The following is a 24,126-nucleotide window of genomic DNA, read 5'->3' on the forward strand; positions in this document are numbered from 1 at the left end:
CAGTAAATGACAATTCAACAACTAGTAAATGACAATTTAAGAGTAAATTAAGTAAATGGAAGTAAATGACAGCTGTATGCTGTGCTGGTTTTAAGACGGTGGTGTGTATGTGCCTTTTTGTTTCCTTGTCTTAAGGTTTTATTTCTTAATTATGATAGTTCACCAGCTCGCCTGCGTTTTGACTCCTAGAATGTGGCGGGAGATGGAGATCACGACGCTGAATGGCTAATGGTGATGATGATGATGTTGGCTTTCAACTGAAGCGCCACTTTATGGTCAACACCCAAACTATTTTCGCGAGTCTCAACGTCATCGTTGTTGCACGTGAAGCGGTACGTGTGAACGAGCACATTTCGCGAAACTTGAGTGTCGCGAAACCGTTGCGCGCCTAAAAGATGCATCGTGTGAACAGACCTTAACTGTTCTGAAGAAATAGCCTGAAACAAATGGCACCGTGGACGCGCGTTCGTCAACGCTTTATTTTTGTTATTTACTTAGAATCTTTTATACCGAGAAAGCGTGCGCGTGCGTCGGTGCGAGAGTAGAGCTTTTACACTCCCTTTCACCTTACGTTGTACCACAGGGAAGCCTAGAAGTGCGAGCTATACTTCGTTTCAGCTTCCGTCCGAGCGCAGCCAAAGGCTGAGGGACGGTTCGCAACTTCGAGAAGAGCATTCCTACGCACCACAAAGTAGTTCACAAAAGTAATTTATTTTAAAATAACTGCTTTGTGCGTAAAAACTGCACAATGTTCCAGATGTGTACTGCTGAGAATGATTTGCAACTAAAGTAATCAAATCTTTGAAGTTTATATTGTCACGGGTGGTGGCCAATAAGCAATAAATAAGCAGAAAGAAATAAACGTTTAATGTGGCGAACTTGTGCCAAAAACAAAAGGGTACAAAAGATAATAACGGAGCGTCGCGAGCGTCGAAATCGGCGTAGCAGCAGAGTCGAACGCTGGGCGAAAACTGACTGCAAATCAGCACGCGGAGTCCCTTATGTACGCGCGTTGGGTTCTGGAACAATCCGCCTAGATTGTTCGGCGACTGGAACATTCAGAACTCGATCTGACGAGAATGTTCTCGAACTCACGAGAACGCAATGGAAGAACAAATAAAAGAGCATTCCACTGACTGGAATCGAACCCAGACTCTTTGCACGACAGTCAAGCACGGTAACCACTCGGCCACGCGCGCGGTCGCTCGCTGACGAGCGTGGCAATATTTCTATTAATATACGTAAATGCATGTGGTTTGGTGAAAACATGTATATCCGCTGGCAACACGGCTGCAGCGCTCGGTTTTTCTGTGTGATTTCGTTCCCGTAATCGCCGAATCATGTGCTTCGCTGCTTTCCTCACCGAGTCGCTTCAAAACGTCCTTTCGCAAAGGCACCTTTGGGCGTCAGGCGCGAGAAGTCGTGATGAATGTCTACTTTCAAATTCGGCAGGAGACTCCGGCCGCGTCGTACCGACGCGTTGTAAACAAGCAAAACGTCCGGGCCACTGCAATTCAGATACGCGGCGAAATCAGGGAACCCCTTTACCTGCCGATCACATTAACGCCGAGAAGCTGGTGGAAAGGACTGCGCCTCGAGCCCTGGTATATCCAAACGATACAAGGAAACATCGACGGCCGGGTCATCGGGGATCTTGCAACGTGTACTTACAACTCGAAACTACGCCGAACAGGTGGAAAGCTCGGACACAGATGCCAGCGGCCAGCCTACGTACTTACATCCCCTGTGACTAAGTTTCAGAACGTGAAAAGGCACTTTTTAGATCTGTAGCAGACGATATCGTTGATACACCCGTAGCAGACGAAATACTCGGCGAGCGCGGGCGGCGCGGCCGACCGGCAGCGCAGCGGAGTGATACAAAAGTGCAGGCGAGATCGCGTGACCTATTGCCGGCATGTGATTGGCTCCGGCCGCACGTAGCTTTGGCTGCGCTCGGACGGAAGCTGAAACGAAGTATAGACGCTTTACACACGCGCCAAATTACAGCCGCCATTGCTGACCTTTTCTTGTCTTACCGAGATGCCGAGTAACTGAAACGGTAGTTGACGATCCTCTACAAAGGCCGATGCTTTAGAAAAGGACACAGTTGAATCTAATATCGCAATAACGTGGCCTGCTATGGTAATGATGAAGTGAAATAAACGGAATAAGAGGAAACAAAAACTGAAGGTCAGTTATGGCGGCGTCCATGCACAGCTCCTGCAAAGCGTCTATAGTAGCGGTGGCAGCACGGTTGGCAGTTGCCCTTAATGCACGAGAGCCTGTGCCGCCGAGATCTGCCCCAGAGCAAAGAGCTCGCGCCTGTAGTACATCATAAGGTGAAATAGAATATAGTCACTGCTCACAAAAAATTCACTGAACCCTTTGCCATAAACAGCTCCGCCGTAAAAGAAGGGCTCCTGGCCGGTTGGATCTTGAATGTTCGTGCGTATGGCGCGTGGTTTGCTCGCTTTTGAAGCGATGAACATGCGCGTGCTGGGGCGAGGAGATCACTGGCTGGGCTGAGGAACTGTAAATATCGAAATGGTGTATAGTCACTGACAAAATGAGAACGCCAAAAAGGAGCTTCAGTTCTGTCGCCCCCAGTTCGATCTTCCTACTTTTGACAGCGCATCGGCGTCTCGTGAACCGCACACCGCGCGCGTGCGCAGCGAAAGCACGACGAAAGGCATGGACCGAGTGCTTCATCCCTTCCGAAGCAGCCAAAGCACGGCAGAAGGCCGGGTGTTCGAAACACACGCCCTGCTCTTCTCACTCTTTCGCGAACAGCGGATTGAATTAAAATACTGTGTACCGAGGCTGCAGGTCAAATGCAATATTCATCGTTTTTTGTTTTTTTTAATATTAGATAATGGAACGGTTTAGATGCCCAAAGCGCAGTCACTGAATATTTCCTTATCCCATAGCGTCTACGTGACTTGGTGAATCCAGGAAAGAGTCTAATCCGCAAACATATTGGTCTACTCTAAATGCATCAACTTGTGTTTGTGGCTAATTTAAGTAATAATGATAGCAGACGCTAGACGCTTTTCTCAAATGAGCGACCTAGGTACAATGAACCTTTTTGTCATATGCAAGCGGCACGTGGCAGAGGGCTCAAAAACTGGATTTGCACGGCAATCACGTGACCAGCTCCATGGGGACAAGCGAGTTCAAGGTACCTAAAAGGACTGTCGTCCGTGCAACTGGATGTATGGATGGTTGACATTCTGAGGCGCAAGAAAAATATTATTTTTATTATTATTATTATTACACAATTATAGTTATTGAATAACTATCATTATTTAACAGTCGGGTCTGTCGAAACCAGTGTTGGCTCGTGTGACACGACCGAGAAATGATGATAGCCAATACCGCTCATAGTGGCTATCATCATTGCTGGGTCGTGTCGAGCAAGCCAACACCGGCTTGGACAGACCCACCTCATATATAATGATGAATAAAAAAAAAAACGCTGCACTAAAAGTAATATTACTATTACCATCATTATTATTACAAAGCCCTAGATAATGTTCGAACTTGACAGGACCACGGCATCGTCTTGGTGAATGGATAACAAACCTCAGACGCTCCCTTCGGTGCTGTTAATAAATAACACGGGCTCGAGCAGGCGTACAATACGCCGCTGCCCTCCTGAATCAAAAATGAATATCACTATTACTATTACGGTTAGCAATTGTTTTTTTTTTTTTTTTTTTTTTTTTTTTTTTTTAATGTACGTACTTGCAAAAACAAAGCATTTAGTAAGGCAAAGCGCCTTCCTAAGTGACTTCGACTAACGTTGCTTATAAAAAGCGACACACCATGATTTAATTCAAAAATTTTAGAGTAACCTACATATATTCCCTGCGTTTTATTCGAACTTATTTACTCTATTCAGCTTATTCGTAGTGTCTTACATATTGTAGGTGATCAGACAGCAAAACGACTGGCCGAAACGGACGACTTTTCCGGATGAGTTATATGGACACGGTCAGCATGAGAATCGCAGGGTGCGGAGAGATCATCGCATTTGACACTCGCAGAAATAGGGAGTTAAGTACTTACAGCCCTTTGTCCCATATATAGCACCCCTAGAACTACAATTCGGCGTTCAGCCCACTCACGTCGAACCGACCATACCAGCTTTCACGAGCGTCTTGATAGTCGAGTGATACAATTTATTAAAATAACCAATTTACGCAGTAAAGACTACAGGAAAACACTCAAAAATGTGTTGGCCCTGCTGCAAAACCTGTGGTATTCTTTTTGTAGCCTTTGATACGTGCATTAGCTATTCAGTAAGTTATATCAAGCAGCTATTAAGCCGTTGGAAAAGTCAGTATCATCAGTTCGACGTCAGTGGACCGAACGTCGAAATCTAGTTTTTGGGGTGTTATATACGGGAAAAGGGGCGTAAGTAGTACACCCCCTATTTCTGAGAGTGTTATCACTCCCCAGTGAGAGTGTTATCACTCCCCAGTATTGCGGCGCTAGACGACAAGGACGCCGAAGAAAAATTCTAGAAAATGTCTCAACATAAAAGCCGCCCTATGTTTCTCTTAAGCTGTCGGTGACCACAAAAACAATATTTGCCGTTGTGAGCAGCACTGAAAACGCGATGCGTCTTTACCTATTTTTCACAATCGAGCGCATTACTTTAGCGCTTAGTAAGGATGCAAAGCTTTACGTACCGTACCTGGATTCTTGCTGCCCCTGTGAGCGGTTTTCTGCGTTTCCGCTTTAGCTCGAACGCCTCCGAGCCCGTGCGTTCGGTCTGAACGAGGAGGACAAGGCTGCACCGACGGAGTTTGATGTCACGCGCTCAGTCTTCGCATTTTCTCGGGATGTTTGTCAACCTCACGTAGTCGAAGCTCCGCCTATCGGGTCCCACGTCTCAATACCGATTCCCGATCGCAGCACACAGCAATGACGCGAACATCGACTCAAAACGCTAGTACGAAAGAACTGTCCAGAACACTCCGGCGGTCCGTGCAGAAATGGGACGTCTTACCTCAGCCTTATCAGCAGCGCGGCGCCGTACGCGACCAGTGACCCGTTAATATAAAGCCTCCTTTTTATGCTGAGTCACCGCGTTTCATTTCCAGACTTCGTGGTGGGGTTGCGCGAATAGTGGCTAGAATCGAACAGAGTAGAGTCATCCCTAGCTTCTGTACTGTTAAAAGAGCCGACGGTCTTGGCTTCCCTTGCACTGTCAAGGCTATGAATGACGCAGCGCTATTCGATTCGCACCTCGATTCGTACAACCCTACTTCGTGGACATAAGCTGAATGTCGGCTGATATTTCCGGCGGACCGAAACCGTTCGCTTCGATTCTATAGGGATTTTGTGAAGACCGATTCAAATCGAATAATGCGGCGTCATTCACAGTCGTCGGCGTGCGACGGAAAGGCCACGACAGGAGGGGAAGACGGATATTAACCTCTGTACCCTTTGTAACGGGCGGTAGCTTGCGCCACCTATTAAAAAATGTTTTTTTACAATTTCATTGAGCCAATCGAGTGGCGCCAAAAACTGCATCGTCACGGCGCGTTTTTTTTTTTTTTGGGGGGGGGGGTAATTAGTCAGCGTTACTAAAACCACTCAGTTGGGGATCTACCATAGAGCCTGCTTTCAAGAAGTGGCTCCGATCTGTACTTGAGACGAGAACCGGCGTATTCAGCATGGTATGGCCGATGGCATCTGTACTTGAGAACCGAGCAAATGGCGATCGCAACGCCGCCATTTCTCCCGCAGCGGCCACTCGGGGAACTGTACGGCTGCTTGTAATGGTTCACGAGAACCGAATTCGATAGCGTCCGCTGTAACTGTTCTTTTCTGGCTTCAATTGGCCATTTTGGCGGATGCCAACCCCCGTCTCCCAAGCGGACGCCCCACGAATTACTTCAGATATTGGGACGCGCCTAGGTCGGGACGCGCTACCTTAAACCACCGGTGAGACATGGGTGTATAAAAACAATAATAATTGTGCCGCAAAACCTTGTACACTAAAGAGTTTAGAAAACATCATGCGCCTGTTATTTTCTACTAATCTCCAATAACGTTCCTACAAAAAGAGTTTTTTTTTCGCTTGCTTTGACGCAAAAACATGCTTTCGGAAAGCTAGAGGTGACCACGGTAAAGAAAAAAGATTAAGCCGCCATCTTGGCACCTCGAGCCTGCGAGTTTCGATACTCTGGGAACATTCAGTGACTCCAGCAGTAGCCATATAAGGCAAATTTCATGTTTCAACGAGTCGCTAAAGGGTGGCGCTGTTATCGTATTTAGCTCGGTCTCGGTGGACGCCAGCGGCCCAGGTTTCCACGGTGAGTTTCCCAGCTGAGTGTTCTAGTATCGTTGAATCAGGCACAGAAGAAAACGCAAGATGGGGCCAATTCAGTGTACGCGATTGCTTTAGTCGGGGATGCCAACGCACATGCGCGATGACCGCCGTGACCTTGAACTTTTGGCGCTGTTTGATTGGCTCCATCCGATCACGGCGCCGGCTACGAACGGACTTGAAGTGAAACTGGGTAGGCGGAGCGCAAGTTCGTCTGCTTCTTTTTGCTGGGGTTGTGGTGACGTCAGAATACCGAGCTCCGATTGGCTCTGATTGAAGGATAGACGGGTAGACCTCAAGGCACCTTGCTTTTAGGTCTACCCACTACCCTTCAATCGGAGCCAATCGGAGCTCGGTGTGTTTCTGACGTCACCACAACCCCCGCAAAAAGAAGCAGACGAACTTGTGCTCAGCATAGCCTGCGGCTTCACGTGGTAGTGAGACACGAGCGAACACTCGGTCGTGTATATGTACTTTCAACTTCTTTCGACGACGAGTGTTACAAACTGAAAGAAGTGCTCAACTATCAGCTCAGAGAATGGCCTGACCTGAACAAAGATGCACGAAATCAATGTACACATTCGCATAAAGTTGGAAGTTTTGCACACATGTGTGGGGTGGTGGCTGTCAAATACTAAAGAACGAAATTAAAGAAAAAATATGTTCGGGAATGATGATCGCTTTAATGACTTACCAAACATGAAGACGGAATGAATCAATAAAACGACGACACAACAAAATGCACTGGTACCTTCGTTGGCGGACTTCATAGAGCGAGTACGTTGCAGACAACCGACCAACTTTGCCCGGCGACACGTTCCCGTTGCGCTCGGCGCAACATCCAATGGCGAGTTTTAATGTAGCGTACCCAAGAGGCTTTGCGTACGCAAAGAAATAGCGTCGTCGCTAGGCGCTCGTCCAAAATGCGGTTTGGGGTCGGCGCATGCGCCGTGGGGACGACGCTATTCCTTTGCGTGCGTAAAGCATTTGGGTACGCTATGCGAAAACTCGCCGGTATTCTGACGAAGCTCGCAGAGACGATTGCCGCCGGGCGAACGTCGTCGCTTTTTGTTTTGCAGCACATTCATACTCCGTGGAGTCCGTCATCGATAAAAAAATTCGTTGCACTATTTACAGCGCCTACATCTGGCGCGTCAGTAATCTCAGATTTCGAGGAGTCGTGGCACGCGAACGAAGTCGAGGTTTCAACCGGGTAGTAATACAGACAGGACTGAGATGAAGCGAAATAAAATGCCCGAAAGCGCAAATAAATAACAGCACATGGAAAATAATAAAAAGCACGAGACAATCTTGTTCTTGTTTTGTTTTTACCTTCACACGTTCTATGTTTAGCCAGTTCCCTACTTGTCTCTGCGCTTCTTGACTTTTGAAGCTCAGATTAAGTCCGAAGTATCGGTGTTTGCAAAAAAAAAAAAAAAAAAAGAGAGAGAATCGCCTTGGTCTCACCGCGAAAATTAACTGCGTGTCGCCGAACGCGCAGTTTCCGACCAAATGTAGCACTGTCGATTGGAACAAGGCGTCAAAGGTTTTGGAACTTACCGTTATCTGATTCGAAGGTTATAAGCGGTCTTCGGAGATTTAAAATGAGGAAATGAGGCGCGTTCGCGGTATCAGACGCCATTCATCCCCACGTATTCGCGGGGTTTTTTGGCCGCCATTTCCTTATTGAAAATATTCCGAAATTGCCTGATAACGTTTGAGTCACGACAGTAAGTTCTGAAAACGTTTGCATCTGGTTTGAGCAGCTAAAGCTACATCTGGACGGAAACGGAGCACTCGGCGGTAAAAGGCTTTTTTTTTTCTTTTTTTTTTTTTGAGAGTTGTGTAAAACACGGCTCTTTTCTCCCAGACATCCGGTATAAAGGCGTGAGTACAGATCTTAAAAAAAAGATTTAGGTACTGAAATAAAATTACAGGAGTAGGTGTCTATAAGAATGTATGTACAATATAGACTTAGAACACACACAGTGACCTATATGGTGCGCATTGTACCAACGAAAGACAAAGTGCTTCGAGCGTCAAAATTGGCTACGTCTATTACAAATATAATCCTCTAATGACGACTCTTATGCGCGCATGTCGCATCCATTTAATGGGGGTTTACTACGAATCTGCAGAAAGCAGAAAAAGTTAAGCTAGTGAATATGTACACAATATAGCAAAACTCGCCTCAAACCTATTCTTAAAGTAATGTTGGTAATTGAGCCACACTGCGCATATAAAAAAAAAAGATATGCAAATTCACAGTATTCTTACACAACGCCAATGTACATGCAGAAACATAATGGGTGTTGGCACTCTCGTAAAACGCACGTAAGAAAATATCGAAGTAATGCACACGGGAAAACTATACAACCCGGAACTTCACATATATACATAAGCATAGCAATACGGATTCGTCGGCTATCGCGTCCAGTTGCGGTGTTTCTTACCCCGAAAGAGAGTTTCTCGTCGCTTCGTTTTTCATCTTTTCTCGTGTTGGATTTTACCCAATGTAAAAGTGCGAAACATATACTCATCAGCACTCGAGGTACACGAAAGTGACTACAATGTCGGTGTAACAGCCCTTGAAGGTCTCTAGAATGGACAGTACCAATCAGAGGGACAGTTGGCAGGGGCTTCAACGCCATTCAGAGTACATACTCGGATTCTGTTCACCTATATGGAGAAACACGTACCTCACTTGGATCGCACCATACACTCACTTTATAAAGTAACTCAAATGTCACTTAAGGTTACCCCAGGCACTCCAAAGGCACACGAGTGTTACTCGATGCACATTGCAGAATTCCAAGCTATATGGCTACTGCGTTCCGCAGTAGATAACTCAAGTCAAGACTTTTCAAATGTCAACACTTTCACTTCAAGCGTCATCTGAAGGTAACAAGTCATGGCATGTTTCAAGCCATATAGCTACCATGTGTTGTGGTGCAAAGCGCATCACCCTCGGAAGACTCACTTCACTCTTCAAATTCATCTGAAGAATACTTAAAAAGTTCATAGGTACTTGAAGGGCACTCAAATTGCATATAAGGTGCTGCCGAGCGGCAGCCAAAGGGTGTTCACTTGTCTAGAGCAACTCAAAGTCCGTGCGTCCAAACACTCGGTTCTCTCTATACATTTGATGTTCTCAGGGGTGAGATGACCTTTCCCTCGGGCTTGAGTGCACTCAGAGAACACCGTCGTTTTATACGAGGCCTCGCAGGCTTGTCGTCTTCGGGTTCCGAAGACTTGGACAAGTTCGTCGGGGACAACACGATGCGGTCATCTCCATCTGCGTCCCTATCCACGCTGATCCGACAGACCTGAATCTATAACGAAAATGACAAAAGATAAAGTAATGTGACCGTGTGAAAGACGAAAAAGACTCATGTTTCAACACAAAATATCGAAATTCTGTGCAATGACTTCCTTTAAACAGATACCAGCATAGGAGAAAGCCTCGGGCACTAGCTCAGGCCTACTACACTTAGCTTATGGAGACGACTTGACGTGTCGGAAGAAAAACATTAGATTATTAGCGTGGCGACGACGTGATGACGAACGTCAGATGCATTGCGAGTACGTGTGCAAAGCAAATGTTTCCATTGCGTTTTGTTTTATTCGAAACATGTCTATGCCTGCGCAATCCGAAGGGGCGGTGCAACGACTTTCGTACTTTGAGTAAATGCCACATAGAATCAATACCTGACGTTCATAACCTATGCAACACGCGTTAGTGATTCTCTACACGCTATGGCAGTGCAGAAAAACTTCAGAGAAAAACGAGCAGCGTTCACCTTCTCAACTCGACGCCAAAGTAGGCGGTGACTTGATCTGGTTCCGATTATATGACGCCATTGTTCATCATATCCATGCGGCTGGGATCGGCAAAGCTCAGTGCACGTTCTGATTATCAGACATTGTTAAGGTTCGGCTATTTGCGTCATTGCAGCTATTGTGCACGACCCACTAATCGAATGCTCCTCGAGACGTTGATCGGTGAGCCCAAATCGAGTTCTCACGCTCTGGTCGCATCCAGTCTAGAAGCTACATTTAACAACCTTCACCTTGGGGTAATCGCCACGAAGTTGTAACACTACAACTCACGATAGATACCGTCATCGAGTTTTGCAAAAAAAAAACAAAAAAAAAAAACAAAGGAAATACGAAAAGGTGAAAAGTATGTTTCGTTTTTTTTTAATCCTTCAAATTACACCGCGACACAGAAGCTTGTCGTCCAGTGGCGCTACGTGCAAGTAAGCTTGGGTCGCACTAGCCGCTGTAAGCTTGTGTGAAGTGAGAATCATTCCAATGCAATATCGTTATAGGGTCCCTTTAAGGATATGCTCCGTTTCATTTTGAGTCCGACCGCAACAGACGCTAGGGTCAAATTGATCCAATCCAGCTAAGCCAAAAGTGCGTCGTGACGGTGCTAATTTTTTTGTGGGTTTGATAACCCCGGCTACACCAATTACGCATAAAGAAAGCGCATGATCAAGGTCATGACTTAAGCTAGGTGGCGCAAGCTACCGCCCGTTCCAAAGGGTATAGCCATTAATATCCATCCATCTATCCAAGGTGAACTCGCTGTGCGGGATTGGTTTAATCGGCGATAAAGAACGCACAAAAACAGATGAGCACCGCGACGAATCACTTTTGACAATGCTTGACTGGTATACCATCGAGCCGTAACCTCGGCTGCGGTTGAACTTGGAGTGAAACCGAGTCTAGCACACTCAGCTCAGATGGGACGCTGTATAATGAAACAACAAAACAAAAACACGGCCCAGTAGATCTCTCGCAAAGTTGAAGCGATCCTAGCGGCTTTAGTCCCACGCAGAGCCTCTGGGGACCCTTTGGTCGCTATGTTTCGGTTTCGATTTGTCAACCTCACTTCGCGACATCCCGTCACGACTCAATAGAGCGCTTGCATTTACCAGCATGCTACTTTCCTTAAATGTATGATACTATTGGTGTTGCCTACGAATATGGATAGAATGCCGGGGCACGTTTTCTTGAGCTCCCGACGTGTCAGAGTTTGTGCGGGGTAAACACGGGACTACGCTAGAACATGGAAGAAGTTATACCGGGCCGATCATCCTGTTCTGTCGTCGCATCAATTCCATAGAATTCTTAAATGCTCCGGGAGCCGGTAACCTGTCCACCAAACAGGTACGGGACGCGGCCGGCCGTATTCCTATACTCCTCGCTAAGTCTAAGCAGGTCCTTACGGTCGCTGGAGGTTCGTGTTTCAGCGGAGGCTTTCACGAAGATGAATCGGTGCAATGCAAGCGAGCGCTGACTTTATTTTCATGTTGAAAAAATTGTAAGGGTGCAGGCGAGCTGGTGGAAGTTAACCATAGTGTTGTTTAACCCGAGACTGGGGTATTTCGGAAAAGGGACGAGAAGAGTGCATATCAAGAAGAGTGCATTTCGGAAAAGGGACAAGTAGTGCATATCAACATTGCATTTTCATGCAATGTTGATATGCACTACTTGATCAACGGGGCAATCAGAACCAAAACCATGCCACTCCTCCCTATGGCCAAAGAGGTCCCACAATGCAACGCACGCAGTGTTGCCTACAGGACTTTCGGAAGTAGTCTGTTGTTACGGCGCAGCAATGATAAAAGAGCCAGGGAACAGGACAACAAAAATGAGAAACAGAGAACTACTAGCATCTGAACTTTGATGTGAAAATAAAAGAAAGCGCTATTAACAAGTGAACTTTATTGTGAAAAGACAAACAGGGCGCTACTGCACATGTAGCGCTTTGTTTGTCTTCTTCTATGTCTTGTCCTCTGTCGCCTTTATTATTGCTTAAAAGGGACGCACGTGCGAAACGCAGCAAAACCCCCTCTATCACCTGCATCGGTCTCACGCGCACTCAAGATCCCAAATGGGTCAAGAAGGTATATTTCCCAAATCCCCGAGTATGGCACAACGCACGCCCCATCGGGGAACGTGTACTGCAACACCCACGTCAGAGTCGTCTCTCCCGTTGTGCAGATTCTCCGAATGATCGGACGTGGAGCTCTCCGACACCCGGGTAGAGGAACTGGTGGGCGTCTGGGGCAGTTCTTCCATGGAGCTGCCCATCTGGAGCTTCTTTCTCATCTGAGACATCTGGGGCGTGTAGAAGAAGATCTCGTCGCATCGTGGTGGGGGCATCAGTCGTGTCACGTTACTGTCTGTCAGGCTGTACGACTTGTCCTGAAAGAGACGTCGGAGACGCCTGTTAGCCTAATGTGAAGTGGCCGACATACACCGACTGAACTCTCTGACTCCACGTTAATGCTGCGGCGATGATGTCAGCACTGTGCATGCGACGAAGCCTTTCCTCCCCCGGGTTCGGTTTCGGCAAACGCGCAGCGCCCACACCTGGTATGCACAGACACGGACTTGTTTCCAAATAGTGGGTTGATGCGCACTTTGGTTTCTGAGTTCTCAGTCGGTAGTACTCCGCCAAAAACCTTTTGGGTAGGTTCTGAATTGCAGCTCACGTGTCGCTATGAGGTGGTCCTTCGAGTACCAACGTATACATGCTCCAGTTCGAGTGATGAGTGCCGAGGCCAGAGTTAAATAATTGATAAAAGGATAATTGTGTGTGGTCGATGTAAGACGTCGGAGAATTTCGAGTGATTCTACGTTGTGGTAGAAAATGCAAATTAAAGACTTAGGCCTGATGCTGATAAAGATATGTACTTACTACGAGGAAATGTACGGTATAATCAACGGGCGCTTCTCAATGTCGATCTGTTCCTCTCCCATTATTCTGAAGTAGAGCTTCCAAAACATCTATACTCCGTTCGGCTCTAATCTGACAGAGCCGTGGAAACTACTTGACTTTGATTCACCAGTCAATCACCTGCTTTTCACCGTCTTAGCTTGCGCTCCGCGCAAGTGAATGTGCAGGTAGCATGATCACCTGCGTAGTGCGAGACCAGCGATTGACTGGTTCAACGAGCACATAGCGTCCGCCATCCAGTCAGCTTAGCGGAAAAAGGAGTAGAGATTTACAAATTTCTTAATAACAAACGTAGCCGGTGTCGTTCCAAATAAGAACTACGACAGCAGCTAGTACTAGTAGCCATTCCACAATGATAATACTACTAGTAGCCATTCCACAATGATATTGAAAGAAGCGCCTAAGAAGGTTCTAAGTTGCATCCAGATTTATACAGGCAGCATTCATCATGCATACGATTCCAGAGAAACTGCGATGATGCACCAACGAGCCTGTGAACAATATGCAACTTTTCAGGCCACACTATAGCTACAAAATGCCTAGGGGTTTAAAACTAGAAAGCCTAGTGGTACCCTGGAAAATCTAATTACTGACCTGGAATCTCATATAGGAGGAAAAAGGTGAAGTCTATAAAATAACAAAACCAAGTTCACAGTAAAAAGAAATGCAAGAGTACTTTAACCATAGCCGACAAAATCATCATACATAGAACACATTCTTGGATCGGTAAATCTTGGGCAAGTGTTTATGTAGCAAGAGTTATACAGCCACTTCTGTCGCCCATGCGCGTACTGCGTATGCACGGCGATGATGGCACTGACACTGCAATGTTCTCTCGGTTGTAACGCTCTTTAGTGTCACGTTTACGTCTCGCATTCTCGACTCTTTTGCATTTGCAAAAGAGTCACTTTTGCAAATGCAAAAGTGCTTTTGCAAATGTACTTTCTAGCGTTTTCAGTGTTTAAAATAATCAACCGTTTTCGCAGCGATGGCTACCCCAACAGGCATTATAAAAGAAGACCGGTGACGCGAACTTGATTTGCATTTATTTTTAAGTTACGGGAGTTGTTCCGTGTACGAAATCTAGAGACCGCTGCTCTAATACTTTTGGGAAGCACGAGTCTTGAAAGGACGAATGCAGCCGATATGTTATAAATAAATTAGGCATGTCTTGAATTGAATTTAAGCATCTGATAAACTCATAGAGGCTAACCATTTGTGGCGAATAAGCTGGGTGCATCCCGTTGGTGTGTTACGTCCTGCGACATCATGTCACGTGACGTCACATGACACCCGAAATTGCCGTCAAGTCACGCGAAATCATGAGGTAAAGTAATTTCAGTGCCAGTCAAGCGTGTCACTTTTCGAATGAAACCCATGTCTATAACACATTCTGTGGTAAAAATGAAACATGACCAATACTTCTTTCGTGCCTACGCCTGACATAACGTTCTGGACAATTTTCTCGACCCCGGCTGTTTCACAAAAACCCAATTCGTCAAATCTTCGAATTGTCTCTAGTTTTTCCCCGCTCGTAGACACCCTAAGCATACCCAACCAGAAATATTTCTTACCACATCTGGGAATGAAAAGACGAGCTTGTTTCCCTGCGTTCTGTTGGATTTCGGACTCTTCTCCGGACAAACTACGAAGCCGTACGGAATGTACAACTGGCCGTGGTGACTGGCGTCGTTCTTGCGGATCACCAATATCCGAGGTGCCGGCGAAAGGTCCTTGCCCTGCTTCGTGTGCTTGTCCACCTTCATCACTTTTGTGCACAATGGCACGGGTTTCACCAGCCTCTTAAACTCCTGTAGGTTCGACGCACAAAAGAAAACAATATGTGAAATATTTTTTTTTTTTTATATTCTAAGCCAGTGATTCTCAAGTGGGGGTTCGCGGACCCTTGGGGTTCGCGGACCCTTGGAGTTCGCGGACCCTTGGGGTCCGCGAAGGCATTCTAGGGCTCCGCGAAGCCATGCCTCATCAGTCAAGCCCGGCAACAAAAGTTGTCTTTTTACAGATTGAGAAGAAATGTTTCCGTTTTCGCGCGAGTTTTCTTTTGTGTACATCAACAAGAGAGGTCTACTTCGCGCTATCCCTTAGTTATATCCATTTATAATAAATCAATATTATATTTAACCTATACTTTTCCTCTCCTCTCACCCCGAACGGGGTCCTCCATCATCTCCGCTGATCCACAAGGGGTCCGGGAAACATCGATGGTTGAGAACCACTGCCCTAAGCAATGAATAAGCCAAATGCATCGACACAATTGTTAATTTTATTTGTTAACTCAACTGCCTATGAGTGAAGAAAAAGTAAATAAAGTACTTACTATGGTCGCTGCCGGCTTAAGGAACGCAGGGCGTGAGAAGTCCCAAGCATCTTATTATCGCCCTTCGGCCAATGAGTATGCGGCATTATCCAATAAGGGCACCAAAGAACCAATCACGAAACAGGATGCATGAACATTGTAAGTCAAACCCTGCGTTTCTTCAGCTGTCGGGGACTATGCGAAGCGCAAGTTCGTCTGCTTCTTGCACAGGTGTTGCGATGATAACAGAACGCCGAGCTCTTATTGGCTAACTGAAAAAAAAAAAAAACAGTGGGTGGGCCCTCAAGGCATCTGGCATTGAGGACGACCCACTACATCTTTTTAATGAAAGCCAATCAGAGCTCGGAGTCGTTCTGACGTCACCACAACCCCTGCGCAAGAAGCAGACGACTTGCTCTCCGAATAGTGTTTCAAGGCCCTTACAAAAACTGCCATGAAATATATTAGTAGCATATGGTACAACTTTTGTATCGCATATAAATTTTAAGGAGGAAAATGAACTTACATCCCAACGACCTCCCTTGGTGTAGCACCACGTGTAGATGGTCTTGTATACAATGTAACCCGGAACGGGGCAGATGACGAGAAAGAACAGGGTCCAGCCAAGAATGGGGCCCCAGAAGGAGTTCTTGAACAGTCCCGATGCGATTTCCGGACTGCCGAAAATTGTGAACACAAGAACCACCTGGAACATCAGAAGTACATTGTCGTGAAATGTAGGGCGAAGGTTTTCAATAATATTGTTCACACAACAAAGGTTTTCTTCTTCTTATGAAAAAGCACGGGCCGTTTGAATGTTTTGACTTGCTCTTGACAAGTTGTAGTCTAGAAGACAGGTAGATTAATAATTCGAGTTTCAGGCATACCTTTCTATGCAATAAGAAGTGCAGAGACTGGTAGATCCCCAGAGGTTCGAAAAAGTGAACAAAACAGTTGTCACGGTGATGAGAAATTTTGATTAGTGTAAAACAAAATGTATTGAAATAACTTACATCAAGACGTTAAAAACGTCCAGAGAAATTTGAAGAACGTTTAGAGCAATAATAGTATAGTGAGGGGTGTGATACATTATCGCTAATGATAAATAGTAAAAGTGGTATAGTGATGACCTGTCATAAGTATTATATAAAAATATTTATGCAATAGTTACATAGCTTATGTCAGGAGCTGAAGTAGCAGTTCTTTTAATGCAAACCTTAAATTCACCCCAGAGCTTTGGATATGTGTTAGGGAAATATTGATGAGCTGTACTAACCAAGATGGACCCCGGTGTCACAAACGACCAGATAAACATCCATCCCTTGCCAAGGCGCTGTTGGAGAATGGTGTCGGTATCTCCGGAGAACTGCTTGAATCCTAAGGGCAAGTGAACAGATCCCTAACGTCATCGGCTTTTCTTGCACAACTAAATATTAAAACAACACAAGGCTAAATCCTTAATAATAAAAATCCTAATTTGTAAATTTTTGAGTTTTTTTTAATATCGGGTTGAATAGTTCTTTTGACTTAGAAGCCTGTAAAGATATATTGATTAATTGATTTTAGTTATTCTGGAACACTCAGACGGTATCATACAGTAAAGTGACAAAGGTGTATAGAGGGTGCAAACAAGTGAAAAGAAACATACACAAAAATTAAGAAATATTAATAAACATGCTTATCAAGGAAAAATGGATAAAAACAAAAAAGAATTAATAATTTTTGTTCAACAAACTTTGAAAGAAATGTTATGCAAAAACATTGAAATATTAGCAGTGTACTGCCGATTCCATTCTTTAATTGTACGTAGAAAACGAGTATCTGAAAGCAGAGGTTATACAGTTGAATCTTCTGACTTTAAAAGCATAATTTGACCTCTTTTGAATTGAAACATTTGTCTTAATAAATTAACTACATATGCTATGAATTAGCACCAAAATATGGTAAAATATAGATCTTTTTCAGTTTGGGATTGGCCAATTAAATGAATAAGGTAGAAAACATTCCTAGCTTTTTAAAGAAGACCGAGCTATCAGGCTTCTCAGACACCGTGACTAAAAGGGTCATCTAAAATCCCCATCAACGCTTTAGGTCTATCGTTTAAAATCACAAGACAACTTTGCACTTTAGTATCATTTTCGTCAGTGTTTAGATATTAGGCGCGTCTGCTTGAGCTGAATTTAATTAAACTTATTTTTATGAAAAAAAAGTGAAAGCCGTTTACAATTCCCTGTAACGCCGAATTGGAGCGCAGCTCTTGAGGAGGAGGAGGGAAGGGTGCTGAGGGCCGCGTGTACTGGGGAGGGGTCACGTGACCCCCTTCCGAGGGCACGTGACCTTGGTGGGGTCACGTGGGGGGAGTCACGTGCCCCCTCCGAGGTCACGTGACCTCAGGAGGGGGTCACATGACTCTCGTTTCCGGCTTGAGCGGCGTCGCCGTCGCCGTCGGCGTAACCGCGCGGTGCATTATGGGTAAATTTCCCCGCTAAATCTAGCGGAAAAAATTTCCCCGCTAGATTTAGCGGGGAATTTTTTCGGCTAGATTTAGCGGGGAAATTTTTTCCGCTAGATTTAGCGGGGAAATTTTTCCGCTAGATTTAGCATGGAAAATTTTCCGCTAGATTTAGCGGGGAAATTTTTCCCGCTAGATTTAGCGGGGAAATTTACCCATAATGCACCGCGCGGTTACGCCGACGGCGACGCCGACGGCGACGGCGACGCCGCTCAAGCCGGAAACGAGCGCCTAAGAGCTGCGTTCTAAAAATATTTTGAGCTGGAACCTTTTAAAATATACTCACCATAAATCCAAGTAACTACCACGCATTCCAAGAACCCAAGGAGGAACGCTGCCCAGGAAAAAACGTACGCATCCATCACAGCGAGGATATGAATGCCGGCCTGTAGAATAAAGCGAATATTTGCATTCAATAAACAACAATGTCTTTACTTTGTCACCGTCTTGACTTCCTTGAATTTGTGGCATTCAAACTTACGGGAGTCGTGAAGATGATCCCGGCGGCGAAGAGAATGCCACATATGCCCAGCACAAACAGGCAGTAACGCTTCCTCAGTTGTGCGCTGGACATCTTGTCGAGCAGACAGATGATCATGGTCAGGACCATCTGTTCCATCCGTCCCAGGCAGAGGAGCGCGAGGAGTGCGAAGAACAGGATGGAGCACACCACGGAGCCGGGAAGGTTGGCGAGTGCCGCTGGTACCACGGAGAAGAGGGTTCCGAAACCTGCAGCCAAAGACCCTCAAAATATTAGATTATCCGCTCGAAATCGGGGACTTAGTACAGAGATCCTGGGTTCAGTCTCTCTCTCCTGCCCTAACCTTTTCATCTGCATGAGCATCGTACCAGCGTGCGGTCGTTTATCACTACCGCGTTATCAGCGTTAAAAAAACCCGGACTACCTGTGGTCGCGCTGTCTAAACTACTCATCTATACAATGAATACACCACGCCCCCATTGAGCTCACTAACCATTCACTGTCTAACGCAATTAATACAATACATATCACCAATTAGGGTCTCACACTGTCCTTAGCATTTATATGAGAAACTATACTTTAACATTACCTTGGCACCATTTAACTTGCAAAGAATGTTTTCTGCCCTGATATTACACAACAGTTTTGAACCGAAGTTTAAATTTCAGAAAATGCACGCGCAATGAGCAAACACCAGCACGAAAATGCCAACAAATGAAACTTTCGCGAAATTCGAAACACAGTCGTGGAGGTTAGAAACGAAACTAACGTGGAAACAAAAATATGAAGCCTTTTCGATAACTCAACACAGACGGCGTAAAACAACAAAAAAGGCAGATAACAATAAATTATTACGCTCATAGAAAACCCAGACATCGGGCATGCCTATACTCTCAAGTACGGGCGGCGTTGCACGTGCGTCAAGAACGCGCCTGCAACATATTAGACTAGCGACAAAGGAAGTTTGGTTTATGGGGTTTTGTTTCTTTCTCCGGCAGGTGAAACTTTGCGATGCCGTCATTCGGGTTGTCACTGTATGTTCTGCCTTCGCAAAGACGCTTTGCCTCTTAAGCAAAGACAAAGCCAAAGGGGGAAAAAACAACGTTTAAGAAAAACTCGAGCCGTCTACCGCTGTCAGCGTGCTGGAGAGAACGTGTTCTTTTATTTGTGGGATTTATCCTGGCCGCGTTCTCAAAACGTGACGTAACAGAAAGGTTTGGAAACTTGCAGTACAATTCCACTCCTAAATGAATAAAACCTTGGCTGTACGAAACTCGCGATAAAACAAATCTCAAGGTTCCTCAGCATGGCTGATGGAAAGTACCTCTCCTGTGCTTTGAATATATTTATATACCTTTATGCAATAGTTACGCAGCTTATGTCAGGAGATGAAGTAGTGGTTCTTTTAATGCAAACCTTTAATTCAGCCCAGAGCGTTAAACATGTACAATGGAAACATTGACGAGCTGTACTAACCAAGATGGAACCGGGTGTCACAAACGGTGTCACAATATATATATATATATGTCTCGAAAAAGTTCTGGCTGAGGCCGAAACGTCGACCTATATGTAATAAAGCTCCGCGAAAAGCTTCGAGGTGCGTTTACTTTCATATATATATATATATATATAATGAAAAACTGAAAAAAACAATATATATATATATATATATATATATATATATATATTGTTTTTTCAGTTTGTATCAGGGCCCACTTACGTCAGTTCAGGTATTTAGTTCCTAAATAGAAAAACTACATACAGACAAAAATTTCAAAACGCGCAAAACACACACACAGAAACACGAAGGCAAGTTCCTTATAGTTATATTGCGTCATGCAATACAGAGACTATACAGTTCGCGCTTTATTTCTCAAATTTCCTTCGTTCCGCTATTTTCTTTTTAAATACTGGCTATAGTCAATAGGGGATTTGAAAAAGGCAGGGCCTAGCTCATTATGTTCAGGATTCTTGCTTTGTGATTGGTTCTTCGACGATCACATAATCCGAATGCTCTAATCTTATTGGCTGTGGAGCGATAATGAGATTCTCTGAACTCGCCGCACCCTGCGTCTCTTAAGTTCATAGTGACTATGAGTGTCGGAGAGAGTAGAAGACGTAACTACCAACTTATGTGGGCTTGTGTAATTCTAAAGATAGAGCATCAGAAATATTTCTAGAAAGGCAACCTATCAAATTAAATCGTGCAACTAAGTCAAAGATACTAAAGCGCTCATGTTGAACATCTTAGATAACTGATTACCCCAATACAGAAAGTTAGATAATCTTCTGATATGCAGATAAAACGACTCTGAAGCAGCGGCGACTTGCCTTCCTGTAGAAACTTGATGCAGGTTCTGTTGATGGCCTTGGAGACGTAGCCGAGGCAAGAGAACACCACAACGCCGCTGAAGAAAGACACGATGATGTTGACGAGAATCACAATGACGGCGTCGTGTACCAGGCCGCGGTATTTGCTGCCTCGGCGACCCAAAAGCTGCAGAAGGCTCGTTCCGGTACCAAGGCTAAGAGCCACTTGAGTTGCCGCGTCGTTCCACATCTGCCAGTAAAACAAGAAGCCAGTCATCGTAGAGTTAGATTTTACTTGCATCTCCATGCTTCACGGGTCAGCCTCAGGTGAGATACACCTGGTCACGTGAACAAGCTGCTGCGTTACCATATTCAAAAAACACCTTTAAAACTAGAGCGTCGATGAGCACGGCCTTCGTGGCTTTGACAAAGCTCAGGGAGATTACGCAGTCTAATCCGTGTAAACGAAGGTCTGACCAGTAGCAGATGGAGGCAATCGCTGAATATTAGAGGCGGCCATCTGTTACGAAAATTTTTCTCAGGAGAATCTTTGTTAGGAGAGTTTTTGTTACGAGAATATGTTAGGTGAATTGCCGTGTTTTTTGTATGGTCTTAGGAATGAATGTAGAAATGCTTCCCGGACAAATTGGAACTCACGTCGGGTTTTCGCAGGGAGTGCCAGTCAAACGAGAAGAAATAATGAAGGCCATTCTGGAATCCAGGATCGCTGGTGATGGTTCCGAAGATGGCGCACAGAAAAAGCGTCACCATTATAGCCGGGACGATGGCCGTCTGCAAAGAAAGTGGTGCTATGTAACCAATAGTGTGACGTGCAAATAAGGAAAGCGATCCACTAAAATAGCGACCCTCCTACCCTACGATAATATAATTCTGCAAATATTATTGCCGAAAACGTTGCGCAGGTTGAGGTAGAAATGCGATAGCATTTTGCACCGTCCTGTTCTACGTAAACTTTTCGGGAACGCGACAGAACAGCACACGACAAAACAGCACGCGACAAAACAGCACGGTCAAAACAGCACGCGTCAAAACAGCACAGCGTCAAAACAGCACGGCGACAAAACAGCAGGCGTCAAAATAGCACGCGACAAAACAGCACAGCGTCAAAATGGCAAAGCGACAGAAGAGCACGTGCCAAAACAGCACGGCGTCAAAACAGCACGGCGTCAAGACAGCACAGCGACAAAACAGCACGTATGTAGCAACTTCGAGCGCATTCTTCACCTCCCTCTGCGCGAATATTTTCGAAACTCCTTAACCCATTCGTTTATTGTCGCTAGGTTATAAAGGAATTTATTGCCTATTTCATTGCTAAGTCAGTGTCCCGACTGGTGCTGCTGTGTGATTGCTAAAAACGAACGAAGTTAGCAGTAGTTACTACTACTTAACTGCGCTGATCTTTGAAGAGATTGGGTAGTTAGAGGTGATATCTTCGCCTCGATGTCGGCCGCGTTGTCAGGTCTTTTTTTTTTTTTTTTTAGACCCAGCGAAAGAGAAAAAGTTATTGGGAAAAAGAAATGCATAAGTTCAAGTTATGAACCGTCTGGTTTTCGGCGGTCCGATAAGGGTACTCGTCGTTTCGTAATTACCATCTAAGTGTCAAACGTCCCCCCCAAAAAAACGGGAGATGCGTTGATTACAGATGCATTGATAGAACCGGGAAGATAAGGCAACTTAATGTCGAGCGAATTCATGATGTACCATGAGCACGGACTCTGTGGGGTTCATTCGTCGTGAACAAAATTTCCGGAAACACGCAGCTGCAGCTTGCAGGCGAGAAGTTGTTTTGAGTTAAATTCACAGATTATTGCCGACGAAGGCCTCGATCGAGTGGAAACCGGGGAAGCAGAAACATGCCATGGCCTTAATGTTGTTGCCGCACAGCATGGGCTAACGCTAAGCACACCGTTGCCGCACACACTTCTTTTTTTTTTCTTTTAACAACTAACAACAACATGTTGCCGTGCGATTGATTCACTTATTGTAGACGACATCACCAGCAAACTTGCGCGTCAACGTAAGCAGAACTGCTCGAGAAACAGCCATAATACGCACCAGCGGGGGCTTCGGTACTGCCCACGGAGCCTTCATGTGCGCATCGAGTATACTCCCCACTCCCAACTTGCTCCCGTGAGGACGAATTCGACATATTGGCCGTCGACGAGTTGACCTTAGAGGAATTGGTTTAGACCCTCCACTCCTTTACAGTGCCTACTTTGAGACGTGAATTTTTTTTTTTTTTTAACTCCATACGCTCTACTTAGGGTTCAGCGTTTTCGGCTTAAACTGATAAAACCGGTAAAAGTACGACGAAATGTCTTTTTACAAATTCGGTTTTAACTGAAAAAGGTCAGTATTTCCGAGGGCGTTTGGAGGGGTGGGTGGAGAAATGTGCCTCATTACCGAACGTATGACCACTTCATTTCGCAGTTTTCAGCTTGTGTCCAAGATCGGTTCAACTTTCAACAAAAGTTAAACCGACGCAATGGTCTTTAGGACGAAATCTGGGTTTTTCACCTGATAGGGATTTGTGTGCAGAATTCTTTCTTCAAAGAAGAGAGTTTAATCGTGGACTGTACAATGAAATTAAAGGGCATCTGTAAATGCCGCACATTTTTTAACACCCCTAGCTTCCGTTTACTGGAGGAGGGAATAAATACGCTTGCATTATTGTCGTTTCTTGGTCTGCGCGAATTAACCACCTCTCGCACTCGTGAAAATGGGGGAACAACGCACTGAGTACAATGCTTGGAAATTTTTGGATTTTGATATTTGCCTCTCCGACCGAAGTGTTAGTAAAGCTCGTGTTCGTCCTGCGTACATATACAAGCCCATGACGATGATGTCAGATCACGATAGAGCCCCATAGCGTCTTGCAGAACAGGTCGCGTCGGCTGCCACAGACATCAACAAATAAGAAATCCAGTACCTGGTTTATTTACTATTCATTTTAGACAAACGCCTTTAAATTTTGCATTTTCGTCAGTATACTGGTTTTCGTCAATAAACCGAAAAGAACTGAAAAGTTTATGCGTCTACAAATATTCTCAGCAATCAACCGAAAACTTCTGCTTGTAATAAAAACCGAAAAATGTACGCCCAGTTTCAAAATAATAAAAACCGAATACGCCAAACCCTAGCTGTATTGTCAATGTCCTATTTTGACGCTGTGCTGTTCTGACGCTGTGCTGTTTTACCGCCGTGCTGTTTTGGCACGTGCTCTTCTGTCGCTTTGCCGTTTTGACGCTGTGCTGTTTTGTCGCGTGCTATTTTGACGCGTGCTGTTTTGACGCGTGCTGTTTTGACCGTGCTGTTTTGTCGTGTGCTGTTCTGTCATGGTGCCAAACTTTTCTTTTATTAAAGTGCTCAGTAACTGCTGCGGAGTTTCTAGGAA

At 45.2% G+C, this 24,126-nt stretch overlaps 1 protein-coding gene across 1 annotated transcript in view; it reads right to left on the minus strand.

Moving 5' to 3' along the window:
• Positions 1-7,001: 7,001 nt before the first annotated feature.
• The window catches only part of LOC115316926 (sodium-dependent serotonin transporter), a 131,102-nt gene continuing 113,977 nt past the window's right edge, over positions 7,002-24,126 (minus strand). Inside the window, exons 8-16 of the mRNA XM_029976442.4 lie at positions 21,369-21,503; positions 20,733-20,961; positions 18,402-18,649; positions 18,207-18,306; positions 16,685-16,785; positions 15,935-16,114; positions 14,666-14,902; positions 12,326-12,556; positions 7,002-9,672 (exon numbers count right to left, since the gene is read on the minus strand). Coding sequence (XP_029832302.2) covers positions 9,475-9,672; positions 12,326-12,556; positions 14,666-14,902; positions 15,935-16,114; positions 16,685-16,785; positions 18,207-18,306; positions 18,402-18,649; positions 20,733-20,961; positions 21,369-21,503 — 1,659 coding nt within the window. The 3' untranslated portion in view covers positions 7,002-9,474. The remainder of the gene's footprint in view (positions 9,673-12,325; positions 12,557-14,665; positions 14,903-15,934; positions 16,115-16,684; positions 16,786-18,206; positions 18,307-18,401; positions 18,650-20,732; positions 20,962-21,368; positions 21,504-24,126) is intronic.

Source organism: Ixodes scapularis, unplaced genomic scaffold, assembly GCF_016920785.2.
Source record: "Ixodes scapularis isolate PalLabHiFi unplaced genomic scaffold, ASM1692078v2 PGA_scaffold13__105_contigs__length_92229423, whole genome shotgun sequence".
NCBI classification, from domain to species: domain Eukaryota; kingdom Metazoa; phylum Arthropoda; class Arachnida; order Ixodida; family Ixodidae; genus Ixodes; species Ixodes scapularis.